This window comes from Peromyscus maniculatus, chromosome 21 (assembly GCF_049852395.1).
Source record: "Peromyscus maniculatus bairdii isolate BWxNUB_F1_BW_parent chromosome 21, HU_Pman_BW_mat_3.1, whole genome shotgun sequence".
In the NCBI taxonomy this organism is placed as follows: Eukaryota; Metazoa; Chordata; class Mammalia; order Rodentia; family Cricetidae; genus Peromyscus; species Peromyscus maniculatus.
The window spans coordinates 51,585,117-51,602,223 of record NC_134872.1 but is presented as its reverse complement, the minus strand read 5'-3'; the positions used below and the strand labels follow the sequence as shown (position 1 = coordinate 51,602,223).

General features: G+C 45.2%; 1 protein-coding gene across 2 annotated transcripts in view; it reads left to right on the top strand.

The window, feature by feature from the left end:
- Positions 1-17,107, top strand: part of Rcan2 (regulator of calcineurin 2) — a 234,000-nt gene that overhangs the window by 203,058 nt on the left and 13,835 nt on the right. For both annotated transcript variants that reach the window (XM_042265994.2, XM_016009799.3), the window contains 2 exons: positions 6,723-6,896; positions 9,582-9,753. In XM_042265994.2, the coding sequence (XP_042121928.1) occupies positions 6,723-6,896; positions 9,582-9,753 (346 nt within the window). The remainder of the gene's footprint in view (positions 1-6,722; positions 6,897-9,581; positions 9,754-17,107) is intronic.

The window sequence follows — 17,107 nt, the reverse complement described above, 5'->3', positions numbered from 1 at the left end:
AGTCTCATCTGATTGGGTTGGTGCTAACCACAGACGATCTTGCACAATACAGATCAGAGGAGAGGAATAGATGTCCAGTGATGGACAACGCTGTCACTGACCCTCGAGAACTGCCCAGAGGGGAGGCGGCTATCAATACTGTAACCAGAATGTGGCACTGTCAGAGGACTGTCAAATGTTTCCTTTGTCTGAAGCATGTGACTGGGAACACAGGCCCCGTGTGCCCATTTGCCGAGGCCAGCATTCACCTCGGCTCTCAGAGGGCTTGTCTGGCCTGCCCTCCTCCTCATTCTGTGGAAGACCCCCCCCCCCCCCGCTACCCCTGTGCTGTCAGGCACGCCTGTGATGGGGTAACAGGTGCCACGGGTGTTCTAGCTAGCTTCCTGTTGCTGTGATAAGGACCAGGACCAAATAACAACTTGGAAAGGAAAGGACTTATGTGGCTTATGCATCCTGCGGCATAGTCCATCACCAAGGAAAGTCAGGGCAGGCACTCAAAGCAGAAACATGGAGGCAGGAACCGAAGCAGAGACCATAGAGGAATACTGCTTACAGGCTTGCCCACAAGGCTTTTTATACATTCCAGGACCTTCTACACAAGGGTAGCACTGCCCACAGTAGGCTGGGTCCTCTCCCCCATCTATAGTTAATCAAGAAAATGCCTCACAGGCCTACCTCCAGTGCAGACCTGATTAGGTTCCTTCTGTCCAAACAATGCTAGTTTGCATTAAGTTAACAGTAACTAACCAGAACATTCAGTGTGATCTAAAAAACTCAGAGATATTCACAAATAGATCATCAATTGGTACAACCAAGTACCACACATCCTGGGCAGACTGGATGGGCCAGTGTGACCCACCAGAATAACTTGCATTAAGGTGATGGGAGACTGGATGGAGTAACTTCATCCTGGGAGATTCAAGTTTCTCTGCTCTCGTTCTGGTGATTAAACCTCCTTGGGTAATGATCAAGAACAGCTGAAAGACTGATACAGTGATCGTGAAATGAAACATATTTATATATCTTCATCCCTGGTTCCTAGGACAAGCGGCTAGAGTCCTTGAAGTAGCCAGAAATGATGTGTCTTTTGGTGTGGTAATGAGAAAGGTGAGGACCCTTGTTAGTCTCAGGTGAGAGTTGTCGAGACAACCTGTGATTAGAAGGTGAATAAATTCCCAGAGGAAGAGTCATGATAAGGTGGAGTTCATCACCAATAGCCAATGAAGAAGGCAAGGCCTCCATATAAACCCAAAAGGTCAGAGTTCTGGAAGCTTCTTGTGGAAGGGCTGGGGGTATGCCTAGGAGCATCGTATTACTGATGCATCCATTAGTAATACTATGTCAGCCATTGAAACACAGTCTGGATGGCTGAAAATATCCCTTCCTTGCTTGACCCTTGTTGCTTGCAACCTAGCTATCTAATCAGGAATATCAAGAGTCAGATAACTGAATGAAGACAGAAATCTGCAGATGATGTGGTGTGCTTAAGTCCCTTGTAGTCACCACATGGTGACAGGCTACTCTCTAGGTAAGGGTCTCCCATCACCTTATGTCTCTGGGAGGCTGCCCATGCTATGTAGATGGCCCCATGTCTACACACCTACAGGCAGCATTAAGTGGATTCAGTAGATTCTTTTTTCAAATGAGCACATGAAGGGCTGGAGAGGTGGCTCAGTGGTTAAGAGCACTGACTGCTCTTGCAAAGGGACCAAGTACAGTTCTCAGCATCCACATGGTACCTCACAACTGCTTGAAACTCCAGTTTCTGGGGACCTTATGCCCTCTTCTAATCTCTAAAGATACCATGCACATACATCATGCACCATGCTCATAAACATAAATGTTCATACATGTAAAATATAAGTAAATCTTTTAAGATAGGCACATGAAGTTGGGAAGGATAAGTAGGGAGAAATGAGGAATGAATTAGAGGGTGACTAATCAACATATATGTATGAAATTCTTAGACTATACAAAATTAAAGAAAGAAAACTTACATTAAGATTCCTCAATTAAAGAGCTAAGTATGCAGACTGCACTTACAAAAGCCAAACCCATCAAAAGATAGAAACCCCCAAATCCAACGTTCTCCATGTAATGAAAGGCATGTGCTATGTGAGAAAAGAGGGGAACGTTTGGTGAAGAGGAAGACTCTGGGGAAGGAGGATTGGCTTGAGTGAAGGTCCCGTGGGAAGGATAAAGAAGGACACAGTATAATAACATGTATGCAATGCCGTAATGAAGCGCTTTACTTAGTATGTTTTTAAAAAGGAAAACCTCCTGGGATGAAGGCAAGTTCAGAGTTCGTACAGCTGGATGATAGTTTGGTTCCTAGTGCCCATTTCAGGTGGTTCACCGGTTGTAACACCAGCTCCAAGTAATCCAATGCCATCTTCTGGCCTCTACTAGCACCTACACACACACACACACACACACACACACACACACACACACACACACACACGATTTTTTAATAGCTGTTATATATGTTGCCAGTGATAAACCACAAGATTTAAAGCCAAAAATTAATTTGGAAAAAAATTTATCCACAAGACGTTTTGGTAATCAATATTATTGACTATAATTTTAATATTGTGTGATTACACTGATCATTTTGTGAGGCCATATAACTTAAGGAAGATATTTTACAAAGGACAGTGTCTACTATTATAAAATCATGCGAGGGTTAAAAATAAACTCCACTGAAAGTGCAAAATTAGATCAACAGACCTTAGTATGGTCACAGTGCTGTTTGGTTGTGGCTTCAGACTGAGCTGCAGTGGCCTTTGGAAGCGACCACTTGTCAAGCACTGGTGTATCAAGGAAGAACAGCTACGTTCCTGAGAGGCTGTTCCCATTATCCACACTTCCCACACTTCTTCACACTGCTGAGTCACAGCAGCTAATGCACTGGGGAAAGGTGGAAGCTCACAGGTGAGACAATTCGCAACACAGACAGCGCCGGCAGTCTTCTGGCCAGAGCTTGTCATTTTTCTGAAGACAGAGATTTCCCATAATAAGGTTAGGCTAACATATAACAGGTGTATTACTGTTGCTTTGAAATGCATTCTGCAAGTAAATATTTTCAAACTTCAGTTTTATTTCTAATAGAATAAATATGAAGAGAGGAAATCTACACTATAAAATCTTTTTAGGTGCTTCAATAATTTCTTAGAGTGTGGAGTCCTAAGACCAAACACTGGAGAGAGCCACCATAGAACAGCACATACCAGAAGCTAGAGAGGGACCTCACAGCCAGATGTGAAGAGAAAACTGTTAGGTGGAAAAAGTTGCCCGGTGGAGGACCACATTTGACTGTGTGCTTGATGGGCACTGAGCATCAACACAGAACTAGGTTTGCCATGGTGGAGGTGGAAGACCCCCTCAGAAACTGGTCTTTCTATGTAATTGTTTTATTTATGGGTACATTGATGGGCTCAATATGCTGTGTCTTTCTCAAGCCAAATTGTCTTATATACTGTTTACTTCCTCAAAATATGAATATTTATAACGTCACTAATGGAAGCCCCCTAATTCTTGGCTAGATCTCACCCACCCCTACTGCAAGATCATGAAAACATGTAGAGAGGGCCTTCCAAGCACATGAAAGATGTTTATTAACATCTAGGCATAAAGCCTCACATGGTCCAGTGAAAACCCTGGCCCCTGAGCACTGAGCAGGACCTCCAAGTGTGGGTGTCAAAAGCTCCTTTGGTGGTACCATTCCCTAGGCCGGGTCCTGAACTATGTAAGAGTGAAAAGTAGCTTTAAAAGCAAGCAAATAGCTTGGGTATATTCATTTCTCTCTGCTCTTGAGAGTGGATGCCTGTGACTATCTGCTTGGTTCCTGCTTTGACCTAACCCCAAATGACGGACTGTAAGTTGGAGTTATAATCCAAATAAACCATTTACTTCCTGATTTTCCTAGCCTTTTGTCAGGATATTTTGTCACAGTAGCAGAGATGACCTAGGACACTTACGTTAGAAGCCAAGTCCAGGCAACAAGGGCATAGAAGCGCCTATTGAAGATCAGTAGAGAGAACAAAGCTGGCGCTGCTGGTTGGCCAAGGCCCTTCAGCATGGACGGAACAGAGGGTCATTAGCCTGGAGCTCTTGCCCAGCTCTTGGATTACTTTCCTCTAACGTGAGTGCTTGGGGTCGGCAGCTCAAACTGATTAGCATGGCATTAAAAATAAGAAGCATCGTATTAAGAGAAGAAAAGGAGGAGGAGAAGAGGAGGAAGAAGAAGAGGAAGAGGAAGAGGAAGAGGAAGAGGAAGAAGAAGAAGAAGAAGAAGAAGAAGAAGAAGAAGAAGAAGAAGAAGAAGAAGAAGAAGAAGAAGAAGAAGAAGAAGAAGAAGAAGAAGAAGAAACTCATTGGGGGACAAAATCTGCCCTCTACTAGTCAGCCTTATCTTCTTAGGTCTTGGTGAGGAGATGGGGAGGGGGAACCTCCCTACTGGGAAGATAAGTGACCCAGAGACAGGACTCAAGAATTTTGCCCTAAAATACATGCTAAGCGTAAAATGAGTTTTTAACATTTAACCCCTCTCATTTCTGAGGATTCACATAACTAATCAAACCACTGACTGAGTTTTGGTCAGCTCAGAGCATTCACACTGTGTGGGGGGGGGGGGGGCGGGCAAGGGGAGATGATAATTATCAGAATCCCTATCTAGAAAGACACAGGACTGCAAGAAGGAATTCCTTAATGAGCCCCTTAGAGTGGTAGCTAAAGGCTCAGGCTTTGGAGCTGGCTTATCCCAAGACTTGAAAGATGGGGGCAGAGGGCAGGGAACAGGAAACACTGTTTGCTTATGGCAAGGAAAGATGTTTTGTTTGCTACTGTCAGGGAAAGAAAGAAAGAACAAAGCTGGAAAAGAGGGAGAAAGAATCCATCAGATGTCTGGATGTCTGTAAGCATTAAGAAGCAAAACAAGCCCGAAGCTTTCAGTGGACACTCTAGGTTACTGGAAGGAATGACCTATTGGCATACAAGGGAAAGCATCATCAGACATGGGGGTCAAGCATGGAAAGAGCTTGGTCTCAGCCTAGGGTGTCGCCTGGACTTGGAAGGACCACAGGCATGTATAAGAAAGGCTAAGATGAAATCTTCTGGATGCCAAAGACAAGAAGCCTTCCCTAACTGCAGAGTTCTGGTCTAAAAAGCCACAGGACTCATGGGTTCCAAACTCCATGTCATATGTTGATTCTCTCTCGTGTGGTCACAACTTTAGCCCAGGGTCATTTTATAGCTATCCTTCCCTGGCTTGCTGTAACACATTTCACCCCATTCAGTAGTAGTGTGATTATTCATACAGTTGAAAAGCAGCTCTATAGCCAGGGTCCCAGGGACCTCATCTGGTCTTAACTTACTGAGTGAGCTGGGAATATCAAATTGTGAAATGATGCCGGCGAGGATGGAAAGGGTAAATTCATCATCCATCAGGCTAAAATTCTATGAGCCTTGGGCTGGAGAGAGAGCTCAGTAAGTAAGGTACCTGTTATGGAATCTTCAGCACCCAATTAAAAGCTGGGGATGGTGGCATGCAGCTGTGACCCCCGTGCTTGGGTGGGACAGGGACAAGTGGATCCTGGAGTTCATTGCCCAGTCGGCCTAGCTGAAATGATGAGTTCCAGTTCACTGAGAGACTGTGCTTCACAAACTAAACTGGAGAGAGATTGAGAAAGACACTGAGTATCAACTTCTGGCCCTGCCCTGTGCACAGCCCCCTGGAAGACTTACACCACACACACAAAATTCTATGAATCATGTAGAATCCATTGTTCAGGCCTTTCCTTTTCTGCTTGTTATGACAAAATACTGTTGACTATCGGGATTTAAAAATCAGGGTGTTTTTTTTTTTTAATTATAGAAATGACTCTCTTAAGACCCATTTCTCTATTTAAAATGTACAGTGTTTAATATACACTGGTTTTTCTAGTGGTAAGTTCTTGTTTAAGGCTAGCAAGAACTGTATGGTTGCCGGACAGTGGTGGCGCATGCCTTTAATCCCAGCACTCGGGAGGCAGAGGCAGGCGGGTCTCCGTGAGTTCGAGGCCAGCCTGGGCTACCAAGTGAGTTCCAGGAAAGGCAGAAAGCTACACAGAGAAACCCTGTCTTGGAAAAAAAAAGAACTGTGTAGCTGGTGTTAATTTTATACATGCTCATTTAGTTCTCTGATTTTTCCCTTTTATTTATTTATTTTTAACCCCTCTCTTCTGGGTGTTCTCTTATTTGTGTTGACCTCTCATGGTAAACTTTAGTCAACCACACATCAGAACTAAATGACCCCCATCTCTGTACCCTTCTAAAAACCTGAGGAAAAAACAAGTGAATACGTAATGGGTGTTTTTCAGTTGTATTAAAATTGTGTGTCAAATCAAACTTTTTAAACTGCTGCTCTGTATTATGGAGTCTTGGCTTTGCTTACGTGGGGGAGGGGGAGCAAAACCTTAGTGGTTTATGCAATAAAAGTTGATTGGTTTATTATTTTTTTTCTATTACACAACAAAGTTGGCTTCAGGCTGGGGTAGGTGTTTGGAGAACACTGCTTCTCTTTCTCATGGCTGCCCAGGCCAAGGAAACTGCTGTGTCTGACCACTGTGCCTTCTGTTTTAACTTTCTGTTTTCAACAGTCTACCGAGGTTGCCTGCTTTTGTCACATGGCATCGTACAAGACCCATGAGCAATAGATTTCTTTCTCTGTTTGTTTTCATCAGGAAAAATTTGAGGGACTGTTCCGGACTTACGATGAATGTGTGACTTTCCAGCTGTTTAAGAGTTTCCGACGTGTCCGAATAAATTTCAGCCACCCCAAATCTGCAGCCCGTGCTCGGATAGAGCTTCATGAGACCCAGTTCCGAGGGAAGAAGCTAAAACTCTACTTCGCACAGGTAACTTTTTGCCTTGCTCTTCTGGCCCAGAGGCTTAGAGCATTTGTTGCATTTGCAGAGAAACCAGATTTGATTCTCAGCACCTGCACAGAGGTTCACAAGCATCAGATGCCTTCTTCTGACCCCTTGGGGTACCAGGTGTACATGTGGTGCACATGCATAAATGTGGGCCAAACATTCATGTACATAAACTAGACATTTAAAGAGTCATTGTTAATTTAAAAATCAATAAATTAAAATATAAATGGGGACCTGGAGAGATAGTTCAGCAATTAAAAGCACTGGCTACTCTTCCAGAGGACTAGGGTTTAATTCCGAGCACTGTCTGTAACCCCAGTTCCTGGGGAATCCAATGCCTTCTTCTGGCCGCAGGCATGAATTGGCTTGCTGTTATAATTAGCTCACTAAGAAAGAAATTCAGTGGTTGTGTAAGACCTGCACAAGATAAGTCAGTCAACATTCCAGCATGGAGGGTGAGGGGGACCATGAGGTGGGGGACCCCACCTCCAGTTAAGGGGCTTTTGACAGTTGATGGCTGCTAGGAGAGGAGAAAGCAGTTCCCTTGGGGGGTGTGGCCTCTGGAAGGTTGACCATGTTCCGGTGGATGGTCCCATGTGCATGGACAGCGTCTATGGAGGACGCAAATTAGACTCAGGGGATATAAAAACATAAAGAACATGAGGTTGGAAGGGTTTGGAGTGGCAGCAAACATGATCAAAACGCATTTATACATGTGTGAGATCCTCAAAGAGTTACGGTTTTTAAAACAGGAAAAGAACTAGGCACAGCTCGTGAGTCACAGATAGAGCAGTGTCTGTGTCTGAGGATAGGGCTCTAAGAGCTGCCACGCTGAGCTTTTATCAGGACAAGTCACAGAACCTCGGAGTCCTCATCTAAGACGTAATGATGACATCATCAACCTGTACCGCTTTCATGATGATGACATGGAAGACTGTGTGTAGCATTGCCAGGATTCTGGTAAAGGCACAATAAATTCTAGCTAGGAGCTATAATAAAACGATCCCACCACAGTGACTCCTAACCTTCCTAAAAAGGGTTATGATTAAAATTTAAATTAAATAGATTTAATGGTCTACTAAAACTATCTAATGATTCAGATTTATGACAAAGAGTTATAAATCTATGAAAATAAATTTTATGCTTTGCAAAACCAAATGCTCGCTATTCTAAACAGGGACGGGTAGTTCTTGGGGATGTTCATAAGGTCCACAACACTAGGCAGTCAGTATCCATTATCTCCATGAAGGCCTCATCCATCACTAGGCAACAACCACCTCTCAAATGACCTGTGAGTGGGATTCCAACTTTGGACCACACAAACATGGCACAGAGGAAAGATCCCAGGTGTTAGCCGCAGACTCTTGCAAAAATCCCACATCTCTTACAAATTCGTGTAGCTAGGACAAATCTCAGATCATCATTTATTAAAACCTGCATCAGGATCAGTTGTGATGGTGTATGCCTGTAATCTCAGTGTACTACAGCCTGCAGGAGGAAGACCTTGCATTCAAGGCCAGCCTGAGCTACACAGAGCTCAAAACCAAAAGACTCTGTGTGTGTGTATATGTATGTGTGTGTGTGTATATATGTGTGTGTGTGTGTGTGTGTGTGTGTGTGTGTGTGTGTGTGTGTATGCATGCAGTGTATGGCAGATAGATAGATTAGGTTGATTAAAAGATTGAGTTATGATGTGACTCAGCAATACTCTTCTAGGCACTAAAACTAGGGAACGCAAACAAATACTTAGGCAATAATATTCATAGCAGCACTGTTCACAATAGGTTAAAAGTGAGAATAACCTAAAGTTATTCAATAGATAAGGGATGGGGAGACTGTGGTATATTCATACAAAGGAATATTATTCAGCTGTAAAAAGAAATATTGATAATCCATCACCAAATAATGAGCCTTTAAAATGTGATAGGGAGCTAGACACAAAAGCTCACTTGTTCTGTGGTTCCATTCTCATAAAACAGTTAGGTAAGTCCACCGAAGTAGATACAACTTGGCCACCATCAGGGGGTAGTAGGAGACTGGAGTGGTAGTCTTTATTTAAGGGGTGCATAGTTATCCTTAGGGCGATGGGAAGTGTTAGGCAGTGGTTCTCAATCTTCCTAATGCTGTGACCCTATAATACAGTTCCTTGTGTTGTGGTGACCCCCCCAACCATACAATGATTTCCGTTGCTACTTCATAACTGTAATTTTACTACTGTTATGAATTATGATGTAGATATCTGTATTTTCTGATGGTCATAAGTGACCCCTGTGAAGGGTCACTCGACCCCCAAAAGGGGTTGCAAGCCACAGGTTGAAACCACTGGGTTAGGAGCTCGGTAGAGCTGCAGCAGTGTGCAATTGAAACAAACAAAAAATAAAACCAGAAAATGGGTGGTGGGGGCAGATGGTACCTGAGGAAGAACATCACGGACACACCCACAGGTGCCTACAGCATAATGCGGGGGCAGGGCTCAGCATTGTGTTTAGGAGGCCCTCAGGGTGACCCTCAAGGTGCTTCTGTCAAAAAGACAGAAACTGCTGTTCTGAGTACTGAGTCAGAAAATGAGCGCATGGCGTGACTGCCACTGAAGTCTGGCCGCTGGTGAAGCCCTGCCCAGCTAAAGGCGTGGGAAAATCACGTGTCCCATTCTCCTCTGTTTGAAAGGTCCAGACCCCCGAGACAGATGGAGACAAACTGCACTTGGCACCTCCACAGCCTGCCAAACAGTTCCTCATCTCGCCCCCTTCATCTCCTCCGGTTGGCTGGAAGCCTATCAGTGATGCCACACCGGTCCTCAACTATGACCTCCTTTACGCCGTGGCCAAACTAGGACCAGGTAAGTTCGCGGCCCTTCTTAAAAGTAAGCCTCCGCAGCAGCCTAGAAGCGCCAAACAAGAGGAACAAGCTGGAACGCAGAGGTTTCCCATCACACCTGCATTCCTAATGGAGTCCTCGCTCCCTGTGGACAGCGGGAGGGAGGGAGGGATGATGGATGAGATGCAGTGCCCAGCTCTGCACCTTCTGCAGAGCAACACAGGGCCCTGCACTGAGAAGAGTTGGCTTCCGAGTTGCAATGCAGGACTTTAATGCAGAGGCCACGACCCGATGCTGGGACCTCTCTGTGCATCCTGAGGTCTGCAGAGAAAGATGTTCTCTCAGCTGGCAAGAGGCTACCGTGTTGCCTTACCGGTTTTATTACTGCTACAGATATTAGGATGCACCCTGGAATCCCTATGAGACAGCCTCCTTGTCAAAATGAAGACTTCTACGTCCTGAAAGGAGTCAATGATAGTAGCCTCATCACACACACACACACACACACACACACACACACACACACACACACACACACACACACTCACTCACTCACTTTGGTCCAATGTCGGGACATTTTAGCTTATTTGTTCTTTCCAGTTACAGGTATTTATTGCCGTACTTTATTTTCCCACTCCTCTGTGGATGGATGTCTGAATTATTCCCAAGTTTTTGCATTACCTTCAAAGCGACTGTTAGCATTCTTGCACATACGTCTTTCTGTACTTGTCTGATGTTATTTCAGATTTTACACCCAGTGGTGATACCATCTCCAGTTTCAGTCGGTGATGCTTCTTTCTAGTCCAAATGACTTTTCCTTGTCTTCTACGAGGAGAGGAAAGGAGGGAGTGGGAGGGGCTAAAACTAGCACTGTAGCAGCCATGCAGGAGGACAATGGGCTTGCAGTCCTCTCTTTGTGTTGGTGGTTCTTCTAGGGTGACTGTGGACATTAAAAACAGAACCCCAATTAAGTGACTCCACCCTAAGTGAGGTAAAGTCCAGAAATCTCCCAATTCTAACCTACAGGTGAGTTTAAGAGCCACTGGCACCTAAATGCCAACTTCTAGGAATAGTGACGTTACAATAAAATCTTCCCAGTATTCCTTACTCAGTCCTGGAAATGTTTGATCCAGAGTCACCCATTCCAGAAACCCAGATTCTCATATACACCATACTTTGTGAGCCATGGGAAGAAGTAGAGCGAAAAATGGTCCTGGTTTGCCAAGAATGGAAGGAATCCTGGGATATGGGACGTCTGTGCTAAAACCAGGAAATTCCCAAGAAGAAATGATCACGCTGCTTTCTGTGTTCTCAGATGAAGATGGGGGCTGATGTGATTAATGAGCATTCTCCGTGAGAGAATGACTGTCTGTTGAGTGTGGGGCCTGCCTCAGAAGAAAGCCTCCCCTGGTGGACCAGTGAGCCACTTGACCTTTGGGGGTCTTAGAAATGACCGTGATTCTACCCTTAGAGAGCCATTGTGAGAAGCAGTAGGTGGGGGGGGGGGCACTGGTGAACAGAGTGATGGCATCTATGAGTGCCTGCTTCACTCACTGGAGGCCTGGATCAAGGAGAATCATGGCTGCGGAGAGCGCAGCAGTGTAATGCCATATGCAAAGTCAGTCTGCTCAAGTCAAGCCTTGGAAAGCTATTAGCCACCACAGCAGGAACTCTCTACAGCCCAAGGGGCCCTGTGGGGTGCCAGCTTGACTCGGCTGTGAACAGGCACCGGAGTGAACATGTTGGATAATTGTTCTGCATATCAACAAATAGATCTTCCTGTAGAATCACCAAGACCCTGGCTGGCTGACCTGCATTTTACAGGACTGGAGACTGGGGCCCCAGGGTGAGAGCATAAATTGCTGAGAACACACCCAGGTAATTCCAAGGCTGTGTTCATCATCCTTCACTTACATCATCCTGTAAGTGTGTGTGTGTGTGTGTGTGTGTGTGTGTGTGTGTGTGTGTGTGTGTGTGTAGGCCAGAAGTCAAACACTAGTACTGCTCTTCAGGCACCATCTACCTTTTCTGCTTTTGGATTGTTTGTTTGTTTGCTTGTTGAGACAGGATCTCACCTGGCCCGGGACTCACCACGTAACTAAGCTGGTTGTCTCGGGGAGGCATCTGTTGACCTCCCCAGCGCTGGGATTACAAGTGTGCTCCACCAGGCCCAGTGTGTTCTGGAGATCAGGTGCTCATGTTTACCTGACAAGCACTTTGCCCTTTCAGCCATATTCCATCCTGGTCTTCACTCTTCACCAAAGCGGCTCCTCGGTATAAAATGTGTTGAGATCACAGCTCAACAGCTCTGTGTTCTACCTCCTTGGACCTAGTAATCCAGGAAAATTCTAGTCACCTTTTGTTTTTATCAAGGACATAAACTTTCATTTGGAGTCAGTGTCAGCAGAGAGTGGGTACAGAGAGGACCTCAAAGATGGAGAGAAGGGACACCTGGAGCAGGGATTAGGCCTTGGAAGGGATACCTGTGGAACCTGCCACAAAGGAGGCAGAGAGGAAATGACCTCAGACAGTCAGGAAAGGAGGGCGGTTCTTGTGAGGGTTGAGCAAAGGTGATTGACAGCATTCAAACGCAGGGCAACCTATGGCCTTCGCCTTACTGCCTCACATAAATGTACCGCATACTATTTGTCAAGTGCCCTGGAGCCATAGTCACCCCATGTCACAGACTAGAGGCCTGAGCTGTGGGAAGACAGATGGGCTTCCCCAGGGTGAGGCAGCTGGGTGGTTTCAGAATCTCTTCTGGTTCCAGGGAGTGAAGCTCCACCCCTTGGCCAGATGCTCTTCTGTTATGGAGTATTGCCCACTCTGGGCCTGTTCTGCTTGGGCCCTGGGTAGCTTCTGTTCTAACCCTGAGTTAGTGGTGGGCTTTCACGCCACTCCTGCCTTTCAGAAAGCCTGACCCAGTGTGTGGCCTACACAGAGATGGGAGCCATTCACTGCCATGTGCAATAGCAAATGCCAAGGTCGCCAACATCCAGGGGTTCCTCCTCTGCAAGGAAAACTGGTATTATGTCCTTGGAACATCTGCCACCTGGATGGATTTTTTTTTTGGACATTATTATCTGCATCCTTTGCCAGCAGTTTGAGGCTGTTTCTCTTTGCTTCCAGATCCCATGCGGATAAATGACTTGTGTCCAATAATGGGACTGAAAATATCACAGAGGTCATTATTAGAGGCCATTAGCATCACTGTCTGTTGCTGAAACAGAACACCCAAGACTCGATGATTTATAAAAAGAAAGGGGTTTGTTTCGTCTAGTGGTTCTGGAAGCCAGGAAGTCCAAGAACCTAAGGTCAGCACCTGCTCAGTTAATATGTCACCTAGAGGACATGAGGCAGCCAGGTGTGGGAGAGCACACTTTTATTCTCAGGGTTTGGAAGGCAGAAGCAGGGGGATCTCTGTGAGTCTGAGCCAGCCTAGTCTACATAGCAAGTTCCTGGCCTATATTCATTCAGCTCTGTATAGTGAGACCCTGTCTTTAAAACAAAAGCCAACCCACAGAGGATATGAGTTTGTAGCATGCTCTATAACAGCCCACACTGTGGTAGCTAATCCAGGCCTCATGGGAACGAGACTGGCATTAATCCATTCACTGATGCTCAGCTGTTATCCCCCAAACCCTTCCCAACACGGCTGCGCTGAGCAAGTAGGGGTCCAATGTGTGAGCTGAAGATGGGCCCTCGAGCTACAGCACAAGCTATTTCAGGCACAAGAAGGAGAGGTCAAGATTACAGCCTCCCTACATCCTTCCCTTACATACGTGTGTGTCCTATCCCCCAACAAGGTGTCAGCAAAGTAGCTAGGTGATGATAGACAGACAGACAGATAGATGACAGACAGGTAGATGATAGATAAATAGATAGAGAGACAGATACATACACACATATATACATACATAGACGATAGAGATAGAGAGATGATAGAGAGAGATAGATACATACATACATGCATACATGCATAGATGGATGGACTGACGGACGGATGGATGGGTGAGAGACAGACAGACTGACAGAGATAGCAGTTGTTTTCCTTGTAGCACTCCACACAAATGCTCCCTTCTCCTTGTGGGCATTTTCTGTTGTTCAGCTTTGGCTCTTTCCTGATTTTTCAAAGGAACATGTACACTTTATTCACACTGGCATTCTCGGCTCCTGGTTGCATCTGGCACATAGTAGATACTCAATAAATATTGGGAGGCTGAATGCATAAAGACTCCGATGCCTCAGATGTTAGCCTGCCTTGAGATAGCATCTTCAGCAGCAAATTGTTGCTTTCTGTGGCTTTAGCCAGACTGAGTCAGAGAGCAGTTAATTAATGTTTGCAATAACAAAAGGACTTCCAGCATTGCCGTTAAAAATGATTTCATAAAGTTCATTTCTTTAATCCTTTGGCAGAACCATTTCAGTGACAAATTATAACTCATTTCATGTTAAAGACAACTACCTGAGCTCCAGGTTATTTTTAATGTAATATTTTTATTAATTCTTTGAGAATTTCATACAGAGTACTTTGATCATGTTCACCCCCACCCCTCTTCATTACTCTTCCCAGACTCTCTCTCTCCCTCCTTTCCTATCCCAACTTTGTATCCGTTTTTTGTTCGTTTTTAATAACCCACAGAGTTCCATTTGGGGCTGTCCATATACTCATGAGTATGTGGCCATCTTCTGCAACATAGTGAGTCTACCAGAATCCACACCCTTAAAGAAAATAGACTCACCCTCCCCCAGAAGCCACCTCATCAGGGTTGGGGGTTCATGAATTGCTTTCCTCTCCATACTAGAATGCTGCACAGCTTGGTCTTGTGAAGGCGGCTCCATCCCCTGTGAGTTCATGAGGGCAGAGGTCACGTAATATCCAGAAGACACCCGTCACCCCATCCTTCCCACCTCTCGCTCTTACAACCTTTCTACCCATTCTTCCCCAGTGATCCCCAGATCCTGGGAAATGGGGCATGTGCCTAGATGTCTCTTGTAGCTGAACACTCCACAGACATTCATTCTCTACACGCTGATCAGTTGTGAGTTTCTGTATCATCCGCTTCACAGACCCCATGGGTTTTTTTTTGGGGGGGGGGATGCATCCCTTGCTTTACTGAAATGGCAATTTGTGGTCTACAGCACAGAATTTGCTCCCTTCTTCTCTCTTCTTGGGGTGTCTCTATGAAACGAGGGCTTTTGTGCTTCTGATCCAGAGGCAGTAACATGGATTCTGACCTGGAGGTGGGTAATGAGCTAAAAATTATCCGTTTCTATTTGTTTTATGGTATCTGCTATTCCTAACTTGAGAAGCAGTACAGGGTTATATTCTTTTCATAATATAATAGGAAAGAAAAGGAAAATAAAATCCCAACCCAGCAAAAACAGCGTATCCACAGCAGTGGGCAGAAATGGCGAATAGAGCGCCACCCAACTAAACAGGAGGAGGAGCTGAGCAGATGTGAAGTGCCAGCCTTTGTTCTGCTCTCCAGAGGGCACAGAAGGTCATGCTCATTGCCACCAAGAATGCCTGCAGGGAGAGAGGAAAACATTGTCTATTCCCTGCTCCCCTCCTGCTATTTTTAGCTCTGCTTAGCGAGATCAATTTTAGTTAACTGCAGAGGAGGATTTTAAATGGTACTTCAGTTTCAAGTTGCCCACGTCCGCTATTTTTAGGTCTCACCCCCCACCCCGAATTCTACTCTATCAAAACATGTCATAGTAAAGAAGCTTTGCCGTGGTGGCTGCTTAGCACAGTTTCCCTCACGTGAAAGATATCTGTCACTAATTAATGTAACTCACAAGGAGGACATAGCTATTCCAAGCTCTGATTCAGTGGTAAGGACAATTCCTTTTCAAATATAAATGAGCACCTATATTTTGGGTATATGGTATGAATATTGCATGAAGAGTCAATTCACACTTCAAGGTGGCTATATCCTGATCACAGGCATGAACTTCAAGCACAGCAGCCAGCCTCCCCTATTCCCAGTCAGCGCGGTCTCCAACCATGGCTCTCCACACAGAGGATGCAGAGCTCTGGTCCTCCAACAGGTGTTCATCAGCTTCTATTTCCTCTCCAAGAGTTTTCCCTGAGGGGCATACATGTTAAAAAAAAAAAAAAAAAGACTCTGCTCTTCTCCACATGGTCCTCGGATGTATCTTCAGTCCTGCTGAGTGGAACATAAAACCTGTCTTGACTCATGACATCTGCACTTTCTCGCTCCATCTTTACATCATGAATTCTGGCCCTCAGTCTGTGGACACGTTCTGTGAAGTTCCCTGGGTCCTCCAGGTCTCAGGAGGGACTGAAGGCCACCACAATTCAGCACGAAGTAGAAACCTCTAGAGGAGGTAGATAGCTCTTGTGATGAGTCCCCCGTGAATTCTTTCTCTTCCTGCTCTTTCCCTCTCTATGTCTTTCACCATCTTCAGAAGCAGGACAGAGAGGGAGAATGCTAGCAATCCGGGTGAGTGGCAGTTTCCTGTCATGAGTGGATAGTACACCTCCCTCTGCTGGGAAGTCACTCCTGCACCATGCAGACCTCTCACCTGTCCACAGGAGAAGAGACTGCAGTGGCGACACTGTGGTCCCCAGTCTGGGCTGGGGCATGCTGTTCTTCTCCAGGGTTGACCAATGTTAAATATAAACTTGTACGAACACCAAGGTATCAGTGAAAACCCTTGAGAGACAACTGGAAATCTTTGAAATGCTTCTGTAATTCCTGTCCTCCCTACCATTCCTTAAAAGTAAGTTCTTTCTCTCCTCTTGTGTCATCCTGGGAATCGGCCAGCAAGATGGCTCAGCAGATAAAAGTCTTTGCTGCCAAGCCTGATGACCAGAGTTCGATCCCCAGGCCCATGGTGTTCGGAGAGAACTGACTTCAGGAAGTCGTCCTCTGACCTCCACACAGTCTGTGGTTCAGGCATGCACATCCACACACATACACAAAATAATACATAAATGTTAAAAAAAAAAAAAAAAAACATTTTAAACCTTGTGAATAGGCAGCTACTCAGTATCTGTGATCTTTAAGTGTTCAGTGCCCTCTGCTCAGAGTACCTGGTTTTTTTTCTAGCTCTAAAGAATATCCACTATGAAGTTAGACTCTCCTCTTGCTTTGGGATTATGATTAAAACTCAAGGTGTGAGGCTGAATCTAGTTTGTATATTCTATACTCTCTATGACCTAAAGCAAGTTCCTTACCCTCCTGCCCCTTGAGTCATGATGAAGTCTGTGTCACAAAGCTGTGTAATAAGAATTACTTTTTTATGTGACTCACTTAGAGACTTAGCCTTATGCCTGGAATGTAGGAAGTGCTCAATAACAGAGATATTACTCAGTTTAAGGGCATGACAGCTTTCTGTGACATACA